The 11,608-nt window shown below is 42.4% G+C and overlaps 1 protein-coding gene across 1 annotated transcript; it reads right to left on the bottom strand.

The window, feature by feature from the left end:
* Window positions 1–260: 260 nt before the first annotated feature.
* Window positions 261–5,179, bottom strand: LOC147440434 (uncharacterized). The gene is made up of 4 exons (XM_086530169.1): window positions 4,690–5,179; window positions 4,299–4,363; window positions 2,330–4,184; window positions 261–1,968 (listed from the first exon to the last, which is right to left on the bottom strand). The coding sequence occupies exons 1-4, from the start codon at window positions 4,838–4,840 to the stop codon at window positions 1,241–1,243; spliced, it is 2,799 nt and encodes a 932-aa protein (XP_086386295.1). The 5' UTR covers window positions 4,841–5,179; the 3' UTR covers window positions 261–1,240.
* Window positions 5,180–11,608: the final 6,429 nt, after the last annotated feature.

Raw genomic sequence — 11,608 nt, 5'->3', positions numbered from 1 at the left:
AATTATTTTGGATGAAAATGATATCAAAAGAAAGCTCATGTCAAGCTCTGGTCACAGCAAAATCTTGAATCCATAAGATCTGCACGACAAATTAAATCCCGCTTAATGTTGGCCTTGGTTTGGACCCCATCCCATCATTGGCTCCTTTACCCTAGACAATTGTAGCAATACCAAAGCTTTATACCTTGTTCACAGATCCTTCCAACCCAGAACATCCACAGAGAAGAACAGCAGACTGAAAGTAGGCAATGTAGCAAACATTGGCGACAAAAATCATCTGCTACTTTCAATATTTACAAGCAAAAAATCTGGAAAAAACAGGACTTACATTCCAGAAAATTCTGGACAGTCTATGGTGTTCATGAATGATTTGACAAAACAACAGCAATTGGTTACACAACTGCGATTCTAGATTTTAGACACGGGCTCCATCTTAATAGAGATGAAAAGCCCGCATCACTTTAAACTCATCTCTGCATACTTTTAGAACTTTTTTTGGATCCTCCAAAATCTGCAGCAAATCCACATTTTGACTGCAGCTACTAAACCGCAATCCACCCCTGGATTAGGGGTGCCTGCATAATGCTCCCAAAAACTAGCAAATATAGATCTCTAGCTGATAATACCAAAAGCTCGGATGTGAACTCACACAGAGCAAAGCTACTCCATGCATAACATGGCTACTCTATGTAATCAGGTGTAGATAGAGACATTTAGTCACTAGGCTTTTCCAGCCAAATAGATGGGGAACTGTTTCCACCAGCTCTGTTGAATAAGTAGCTTGCAGAAAACTCAATGAGTTTACTGCCAAGAGCAAACCTGATTGAACTCCAATGCTTCATTGTTACTTACTCTTGGGCATAGTCCTTGGTTCAATACGAGGTATGCAGTCTCGCATGAGCTGAATGAAGTATTCTTGTGGCTCCCTCTTCCTCATAAGCTCTTAGAAAGACCCCAGGGCCCTTGCTTGAGAGCAAGTGCATCCACTAGCATTACCTTTAGCTTGTCCATAGAAAATCCCTGAGCTTTATGGATGGGTAAAGATCTCCCGAGCGTTCTCTCTTGTAAGCTCTCCAGAAAGCAGCCGGCAGAAATGCAACTACCAGAGGCCTTAGCTGCCCAAATGCATCTCTTTCTCTCATCTGTTTTTCTCTTTATTATCTGCTGCCATTGTCTACCCACCCATGATCACATGGATTATGTACATTGACAATGTGGGAAGTTTCTGAAGCAATCGACCTTAAATAAGCTCCAGCAACACTTCTTCCAACAATCCGCTGAAGATGGTACTCTCCACCACCTCAGCAACTTCCTCTGTTTCAGTGCCGATATTGCGCCAACTTCTGGTAGTTAGTTTCATCTCCTTTTCAATTATATCGTCCAAATTCATGTGAGTTGACATCCCTCTCCATTCATCAAGTTGCTTGTAAACTCTACTCAAAACATGGGTAGCTGATGGCGGCTCAGAAAGCGAAGAAGAAAACTTATACATCTGTTGACTCAAGTTCTTGAAAGCCTCATTGATGCAATCAGTGACTAGCTTCTTGTTCCAAACTGCAACCTCATTATGTCCAGTTATGAAACTCGACCCAATGTCTGACATGTATATGCTATCTATATCATCATCAGCTGGAAGATTCGAAGAGCTAGACAGGCTGTGATCAAGTTGTTGGGTCTCCTCTGCGGGTCTGTCAAAGTCAGATAAACACCAAGACAATGGAGAGGCAAAGGTGAGTACAGCCTGTTCCCCAGGGTCTTTTGCTGTTCTCACTTTCAAGCCGATGACTTCGGGATCTATGCGATGTAGCTTGGATATAGTGCTCATAAGTGCTTCACAATCTCTGGAAAGTCCATGCTGCAACTGGGTTCTTCCGGTACCTGAACTTCCATGCGGACGTTTATCCTCAACCTGCACTTCAGTAATGCTTACACGATCCTTACTTGTAATCGAGGTATACTCTTCATTTCCTGAAACAGGCAATATTGCCATGTTAATTCAAACCTTAAAAATTGCCGTTGCAGAGGCTATGAACATATGAAAAAAGGCTTAACATACTGCATCCAGCATGTATATACTTCTTGAAGAAATCAATGAATGATAGGTCTGCTATAACTATGTGTATTAATCCAATCTAGTGAACATATGCAGGCGTGCACACACAAAAATATGTATATAATCCAATCTATTGAACATATACGCATGCGCGCGTGCGCACGCACACACACATATCTATATGTCACATGCACTAGACAATGTTAACAACAGACACACAGTAGGTGATTTCATGGTTCAACATAGACCATGCTTAGTACAGGTGTATAAACATACCTTGTGAGAGCTGGGAGTTGTCTGAGGAAGTGGACGATGCTGAATCTTGAAAAGTGGACTCCATGCAAAAATCTTCCTTGCAGTGTGCATTGCCAGCTGAAAAAATTTGAGGTTTCTCTAGCTCAGAATCCAAAGAGGAAGGCACTGTGCCCTCCTTTTTCTTAGCACAGCTAGACTTTTTCTGTGTCGATGAACTCAAAGCAGTCAGCAACTCTTGCAGAATGGCAGCTGTGTTTCTTCCAGAATATGTATGAGCTGAATCCACACTTTTGCCAGTGTCATCGGATTGCGTATGCGAAGATGCTGTATCTTCAGCATAACTCACATCAAGAGATTCAGAAAGGCTCTCAAAAGAGCTCTCCGTCAAGCAAAAATCTGAAGCCATCTTGATGCCATGCATTTGTTTTTGCATTGCAACGTTTTCTCCCCCTAAGAAGTTTGAGCATTCTTCTGAAGTGGTCGTGAACTCAGAGAGGGAAGGGTCACTAGAGGTCGAACTCTCCAAGCTGCTTCTTTGAAGGCTCTCTGAGTAGATAGCTGATGATGTTGATCCATCTTGAGTAAACTGGCTATACAAGCTATTCTCAGGCTCGGTAGTATGAGAAGCATCCGAATTCCTTAATATGGTCGTATTCCCATAAGGTAAATCTGCTACTTTGTTGTACATGGACTTGACAGGTTGCATGGTATCCACAACTTCGTTGACGTCATCAAGTTTTGTTAAGGACCCTCTTGCGGATGAGCTTGAATGCTTTCCTGCAGAAACATTATTGCTTCCAACATGTGACTTGACAAGCTGAGACGATATTGCTCCAGCAGAAGATGAAGGCGTGCAGTTTGATGCCTGAGACGAGCAGGCACCACCACTTGAATCCTGAAAAGACTTTGGAGGGCTTGGGTGCCTAGATGGTCTTGCTTTAATGGAGCTGCAAACTGTTGGTTGGCTTAACCTCCTCCTGGCTTCATCTTGTCGTTGCACATTGGACCTCAATTTCTCTGCCAAGACAGCTTTTGGCTCCTCCAACACTCGTTGATATCCATGTTTCCTCTTGATGAGGGTAGCGTCATTCGATGAACCCTTGAAGCTACTACCTATATGCTGTTGAGTTAACTGTGATCTTTGTGTATCTGCCATCTGCCTTCTGCTTATCATGTCATTACTGCTATAGCGAGGTGCAGCTTGTGCCGTCTTTGCCTCATCTCGTATACTGCCTGGAGCTTGAGCTTCAGAATTCATAGGTTGGCTTTTTGGGTTAAGAGAACCAGTTTTCGTCTGAAGTCGTTGGCTTCCAATTTGACGATTTGGTTGCACGTTGGCCTTGAGCATTTGAGGTGCAGCTTCGAGTAAATGTTCAATCTTCTGAATGCGCCTGGAGTTCTTGTTCAAGGAATCACCCTTTGCAGAGGACGGGAATGATGCATCTAGGTGATGGGGCGGTAATGAAGGAACTTTGGTAAGAACTTTAGATTTAGCAGTGCCATCCTGGACCGTTTTTCTTTGACGTGCAGCAAACCTTGCAGGCAAATCTGTTTTGAACTCTCTTGATTTGAACCCTTGTAATGTGGAAGAAAATTGGTGCACAGCTGCTGCTGATGAGATACGTCTCTCAGGCAGTGGACCATCAGTGTACAATTCGTTATCTGTATAAATGTTACGAAGCTCAGATTGCTTCCTTTCGCCACACGCACTTTCAGGAGATGGCATTGTCTCGAGGCCCATGAGCCTTGCAACCACACCTGGAGTCCTCCTAGGAGCCTTCTCTTCATAAGGTTCAGCCATGGCCACATTCTCCATGTCAATATCTTCATCTTCATCTGCATCCTTCAAGGGGCCACTTCTATTTTCATCAGCTATCTGCAATCAAAACCCCATAATCAACATGAACAAAATGCACAATCTACACGCTTACACAAACAAGAATAAATCCTTTCCTTATGTCATTAAGCTCCAGGATGAGAAAGAGCTTACAAGTAACAGCTTAGCGATCGGCAGTTTTTCGTCAGTGTAATTACTTGCCACCTGTTTTGGCCTTTCTGGCATCGAGAAGCATAAACAGAATTAGTCTAATTGATATTAGCCAAATCAAAAAGCACAATTTTGTGTGCACATCTTGACAATACGGAGTTGTGTGTCACAAAACTGCAATAATTTCCACAAAAGACCAGAATGGAACCTGCATATGTACATGGATCTGTGGAGTGTATCCCTATGTAAGATAGGCGTGCGTTGGTGCGCGCACGCACGCACGTGTGTGTGTGTGTGTGTGTGTGAGTGTGTGTGTGTGTGTGTGTGTGTGTGTGTGTGTGTGTGTGTGTGTGTGTGTGTGAGAGAGAGAGAGAGAGAGAGAGAGAGAGAGAACCTGCTGGAAGAGATTTCCGAGGAAACAATCGCTTTCCATGGAAGATCTGAAACAAAACGCTGGCACAGCCACCAAGCTTTGAGCTTCGGCGTTTATCAGAGGAAGAGGGGATGCTGGAGAGCACCTGACCAGGAGTGGTATCAAAAGGCATCCTGTGGAGAGGGCGGAGAACTAAGAGGTCGATGCAACACTAGGGCTTGAAGAATCTGGACGAAGGGAGCTCTGGTGGGGCTTGAGCTTCCAAGGAGTAGCGGGGTCTGAGGGTCGACTCCCTGAACTCCATTGCTGCTGCAGGGTGGGCGAGCGAGCTCGTCCGGCTGGCCCATACAGAAAAGACTGCTAAAGCGGGGGTGCACAGGGCGAGATATCAACGGATGAGCAAGTGGGCGCCTGCGCTTTGGTCATTTCGGCGGTCGAGCTCGGCGATGGCGGGGCCTCTGCAATGCGGTCTGCATCACAAGCGAGCTTGACAAGAGCTGCAGAGGGAATTCATCTTGCATCTACAGTAAAATGCTAGTTAAAAATTCGCTGCAATTTCTAAAAATAAATACACCCAATCAGAATAGATTAATAGCCATATTCAGATAAAAAATATTTACCAGATCTAGTTATATATTTATAATTTACTTGATTGAGACAAAATACAAAAATTTGCTAAATTTAAGTCCCTCGCCGAGAGGGTGAAGTTTTAAATTTTGCACGCGCCTAGTAGGCCTTTAACCTGCTAATCCCGGTTGACATTCGCAATTACCGGCCCCTGCCTTTGATTTCTTTAGTCCTGGTTCCGGAAGTCAAAAGTAAATTCTGGCCAGCTGTCAGTACAAAAGCGACCATTTATTTCCAGCCGTTATGAGATGAAATGAATGGATGTTTATGGAGAGGGCATTCTCGCGCTACGCATCCTCAAAATGTATCATAGGATGCAATGTCCCTCGCACACAATGCAATTATTTGGCTACTTGTGTTGTTAGTGAACCGAAAGGTGTTAAAATCACTGTTGCATAGGGGGGCATCTTGGCATTTATCAATTGTTATGTGCTCCCGTAAGACATGCAGTAGAAAAGTAGGTCCATAGCTTGCTAAAAATGTGAAGAGGTCGTAAATCAAAATTTTCTCCTATAGAATTTTGAGGGTCCTTCAACCACCCTCTAAAGTGAATAGGATTTACCATCTATTGTTGGGTAGTGCCTCACAAATAGAACAAGGCCCTCTGCATAGAGACAATTTTGGGAAGGCTATGGGGGGCTTTCTTTAGCATGGTGGATCTTAACAACATTGGAGCTCTTACCCTTTGTACATGTTATAATGATCACAATGTGTGTCACATAAAATAGAACATGCAATTGATGAATATAGGGCTTGCATGCAAACTTTTGTAATTTTCTTGCAAGGTCCCACAAACATGCACTCACTAAATATAAGGGACTCACCAACCAAGCTAGGAGGGATACAAAGTATCTATCAGTGATATGAGTGAGGAGATTCAAATTTGGATGCCATAATGCGTGCAACATCCTTTTCAAGGAACATCAAACTCCCCTATGTCCATGAATGTAGACGGTGGGAACATGCCCATGTTGGATGCCAGTACAGTCATTAGAAACTGGTAGTTATCGGATAGCGTTACCATTATAATTGCACAGTTTACAATCATTCAAAGCCCATTAAATAGGACCCATTACTTCATTTCATGGGCTAGTCATTCCGTAGTCTAGAGTTACCCTTTTTGTACTTACTGAGCATTTGCTCTAAGCATCAATTAGCTCTTTCGTAGCTCTATCTGGTGCCAGTTGTATACTTTTTGGTAGTTGAATACATATCAGTTTCAGTCTCTTCTCTTCATTGTTCCATTTCAACCTTTGTTTGGTTTGTTTGTTATCTGAAGTCTGAACGTGAAGTCTTAATATCTAATCCGATCTGACTAACACCAAGTCTCTAATCTGGAATAGCTGTCAGAAGACCAGCTCGTTCCATTTTGGCGATCACGGTGGTGAACCTATCTCCTAGTTAGAGTTTGGGGTTACAATGCCGCCACACTCAATGGCTTCAGTACTTCAAACTAGAAGTGGGTTACAAAGGGATTATATTGCTGCCTTGCTTCACAGTCACCACCTCACATATACCTTGTTTCATCAACTTCACAATGCATTTTGTGTGTAGAAGAGGCCTCCTTTTATAGGCCAAAAGGGCTCTCATGAGAGAGTTGTGTGTAGCCGCCCTTGTGTAGACAAGTCCGAGTTGAATTCTCCCATGCGCCCATGTGTGGCCGCCCTTGAGAAGACAATTCCGTCATTGAATTCGGGAACCGGCCAAAAACTTTCGTCCACCGCCCACCAGCCATTGACTACCAGCCACCAGCCAATCGATCGGCCATTTTTCGACCACTTTCCGCCGGCCGTTGTCCAACCATAATATTCTAGCAAAAGGAATATTTCAACAAACCCAGACTGGGCGTGAATTTTTGGCTTTCGACGATTGATTTTTCTTACGCACAATGGATTCTCCTCATAATGGGGGCCTTACAAATGTGCTTTTTTGAGATAGTTACAAGGGGTAAATCAGGCTCCATACTTAACAATCTCCCACTTGGAGACTGATCTCCATACCAAACTTGTGATTGCTTTCCATCCTAGCTTCTTATCCTTGAATTCCGATTGAAGATGAGCAAAAGCTCAACGTCTCCTTGTTTATCACCTTTGTAAACATGTCTGCAGGATTATCACTTGTGTGCACCTTTCCTAGCTTTAGCTATCCCTCTTACAAGAGAGTATATATGAAGTGATATCTCACCTTGATGCGCTTTGTCCTTGTGTGAAAGGCTGATTTCTTCGCAAGATGAATGGCGCTTTGACTGTCACTGTACAAGACACAATTGTCTTGCTTATATCCAAGCTCCTCCAAGAATATTTTAAGCCACATAATTTCTTTGCTTGCCTCCATCATTGCTACATCTTCCGTGGTAGAAAGTGAGACCACTTTCTGCAGCTTTGAAGCCCAACTTACTATTGTGCCTCCAATTGTGATGACATAGCCAGTAGTGCTCCTTCGAGTGTCTTTGTCACCTGGCATATATGCATCAGTATACCCTTGCAAGAAAATATCAATGCCTCCAAAATACAAAGCATTTGGTGTTGTCCCTTTTAGATACCCAAGTATCCACTTCATAGCTTGCCAGTGCTCTTTACCTAGATTATCCATGAACCTACTCACAACTCCCACTGCATGTGCAATATCTGACCTTGTCCAGACCATAGCATACATTAGAGAACCTACCGCTGTAGCATATGGAACTTTAGACATATAGACTATCTCCTCTTGTGTCTTTGGAAACATATCCTTGATTAGTTTAAAGTGACTAAGACAAAGGTGTAGAAATCGATTTTGCATCTTGCATTGCAAACCTTACTATTACCTTCTTGATGTAATCCTCTTGAGATAGCTTTACTGTCTTTTTCATCCCGTCCCTTGATACCTTCATACCAAGTATCTGCTTTACTGCACCTAGATGTTTCATTGAAAAAGATTTAGATATCCTGCATGTTAGCACTTGCAATCAGCATGTCATCAACATATAACATTAGGATAATGAACTCTCCATCTCCCAAATTCTTCATGTAGATGCAGTGATCTGAGTTACATCTTTTGAATCTGTGATCTAGCATCCATCGATCAAACTTCAAGTACCACTGTCTTGATGCTTACTTTAGACCATACAAGCTCTTCTTTAATCTGCAAACCATTTTATCCTTACCCTTTACTTCATATCCCTTTAGTTGAAGCATGTAAATTTCCTCCTCCAAGTCACCATAAAGGAAAGGTGTATTTACATCCTTCTGCTCAAGATTCAAGTCATGAGTAGCCACAAGGCTTAAGACAAGCCTAATTGAGTTCATTTTTACAACAAGAAAAAATATTTCATTGAAATCAATACCTTTCTTTTGAGAAAACCCTTTTACCACAAGCCTACACTTGTACCTTTTCTTCCCACCTTCTTCTTCTTATAGCTTGTACACCCATTTGTTCTGTAGTGCCCGCTTACCTTTAGGCAACTCAACCAACTCCCATGTTTGGTTGTGATGTAATGAGTCCATCTCAACTTGCATGCTCTTCATCCATTCTTCTTTGGATTCGTGTTGCATAGCTTCTTCGTATGATATCGGGTCTCCAGAATCTAAGACCAAGATATGGTTGAAGGAAGGAACGAACCTTTCTAGAGGTCTACTTGCTATCGTAAATCTTCGGGGCATAGGTTGAGGCTCCTCATTTGGTTGATGTTGCTGGATGTTGTCACCACTTGCACTCCTTGAGTCTTCACAAATTACCATCCTCGAGCACAGGTACTCATCACTTGTATCTTTTGTTTGTTTTCTTTCCAAGTAACCTTTGTACATATCTTGTTCGTTGAAAATTGCATCCCTACTTCTAAAGATTTTACCATCTTCATGATTCCATAGATGATACCTAAAGTCAACTTCTCCATAGCCAATGAAGAAACACTTTTTGGACTTTGCATCTATAAGCTTTGACCTTAGGCTTCTATCTATGTGCATAAAAGCTTCGCACCCAAACACTTTGAGAAATGCATATCCATGCCTCTTCTAGAACTCCCCCATCCAATGTCGTTAAGGGTGATTGGTTGATTAAGAACACAAACGTACTTACTGCTTTCACCCAAAGCTCAAGCGATAGGCTTGCATGTAGCTACATGCTTCGTGTTCGCTCCATGATTGTTTTGTTCATCCTTTCCGAAATGCCATTTTGTTGAGGTGTCCTTGGGGTTTTCCTTTGCTTCCAAATGCCATTGCTAACACAAAATCTTTCAAAAGCTTGGCTGCACTATTTGCTTCCATTGTTGGATCTGAGGCATTTAAGCTTGGTACTTGCTTCATTCTCCACAAAGGCTTTCTGCTTGAAATATGGAAAACACATCGTATTTATTCTTCATTACATAAACCCATGTTTTCCTAGTTGCATCATCCATGAATGTTACATAGTACAACAAGTCACCAAGGGATGGTGTACTTGCAGGACCCCAAACATCATAATGAATCAATTCAAGTTTTTTATTTTTTCTTTCATTTCCTGCCTTTTGAAATTTTACCCTCTTTTATTTACAGTAAACACAATCTTCACAGAACTCTAAGTCCATTTCTTTCAAACCTAGAAGAAGCTTCTTTGATTGAAGGATTTGCATTCCTTTGGCACTCATATGTTCCACCGCACTATCGACTTTTGTAGTTGTTACATAAGTTGAAGATTATGTGCTGACAGTACACAAGTAAAGTGTACCAACTTTTTCTCCTTTGGCAACCACCAACGATCCCTTTACAATCTTCCAACGTTTGTTTCCGAATGCAATGTTGTGACCTTCATCGTCCAATTTTCCTATAAAGATCAAATTTTTGTGGAGAGAAGGAACATGCCTAGCATCTTTAAGCTTCCATTTATTTTCATTAGTAGTTTTGACACAAATTGTATCTTTGCCAATAATTTCACAAGCTTCATCATCTCCCAAGTATACATAGCCAAAATTACCTTTGGTGTAATCTTGGAAATGCTGCTTGTGCAGTGTTGCATGGAATGAAGCTCGGGAGTCTATTATCCAGGAATTAGACACATTGTGTAATGAGAGAATTAGAGCATCTTGCTCTACTTTACCTGCCACATTGGCCTCCGATGTTGGCTCGTTGTCTTAAGAATCTTACTCCTTCTTTTTCTTGGACCAGCAATCCTTCTTAATGTGGCCCTTCTTTCCGCAGTTCCAACATTCAAGAACTGATTTTGTGTGTGACTTGCTCCGCCTTGAGTGATCATGACCCTTTTGATTTTTGAACCTCCCCTTTGATCTTCCCCTCATTTTCACTAACAGTGCAGCATGATGATTCACTTTTGCTTCTCCTTCGCATTTCCTCGCTTAGGAGAACACGCACAACATCATCAAACTTAAGTCTTTGTGTTAGAGTGTCATAAAAACTAATATCTAATTCTCCCAAATGATTTTCTCATGTTAAACTAATCATTTAATATGGGGAGGTACCAGGGGAGTAAAAGCTAGAATATTAGTAAGGCTGCCAGACTGGTCTCAGCAGCAGCAGGGATCCAAAGGAGGGAAAATAAGGATCCAAAGGGGGACAGTATGCAAAAGAGCAATGTGTATCAATGGAGCTTAAAAGACCTAAGGTTTAGGTTCATTAAGACTTCCATAGGCTAAGGTTCCAAAATTTAATTAAATAATTTAATGGCCAAAAGTTGAGAAATATTGGATGGTCATGGGAAGACCAAAAAGTCTTCCCACATCCCTATGAAGGAGGGGGCGAGCCCTAAGAGTAGCGGAGGAGAGAGAAACACACACGCACACTCCAAAGCTCCCCCTTTACACAAAGGGAATACTGGACACATGGCAGGCTCCTAGCCCAGTTGCCCCCAATCTCCCCTCAAATCTATTGGATGGCCGTAGAGGTAGACCAATGAGAATTAAGCTCCCCAAAAGACTATTGGATAGTCTACCAAGGGGTCCAATGAGCATCAAGCAGCCCAATGGATTACCTAATTCTCAAGAAGACTAAAAGGTCCAATGAGAGTTTAATAAATTATTTTAATTACCTAAAGCTCTCACAAAAGGGGAAAGGGGGACATATGTCACAAGGCTATCAATTATGCTTCTCATTTGCGATTGGCTAAGCTCTGCAGGGACCAATGGGAAGCCAGGAAGAGTGATTGGCAAGAGGGGTCGACCAAGAAGAGAGAGAGGGCTGCATTTTTGTCTAGCACATTGCTACACACACACACACACACACACACACACACACACACACACAACTCATGTGTGCAAGAAGAACTCCATCTCCTTCTCCAAGCATTGAGAAGTAGAGGCCTACACCAACAACTCTTGGCTATGGAATGCAAGAGCCAAGCTTCA

This window comes from Adiantum capillus-veneris, chromosome 15, assembly GCF_014529385.1.
Source record: "Adiantum capillus-veneris isolate H3 chromosome 15, ASM1452938v2, whole genome shotgun sequence".
Taxonomy (NCBI): Eukaryota; Viridiplantae; Streptophyta; class Polypodiopsida; order Polypodiales; family Pteridaceae; genus Adiantum; species Adiantum capillus-veneris.
This window is presented reverse-complemented; position numbering and strand designations above follow the sequence as displayed.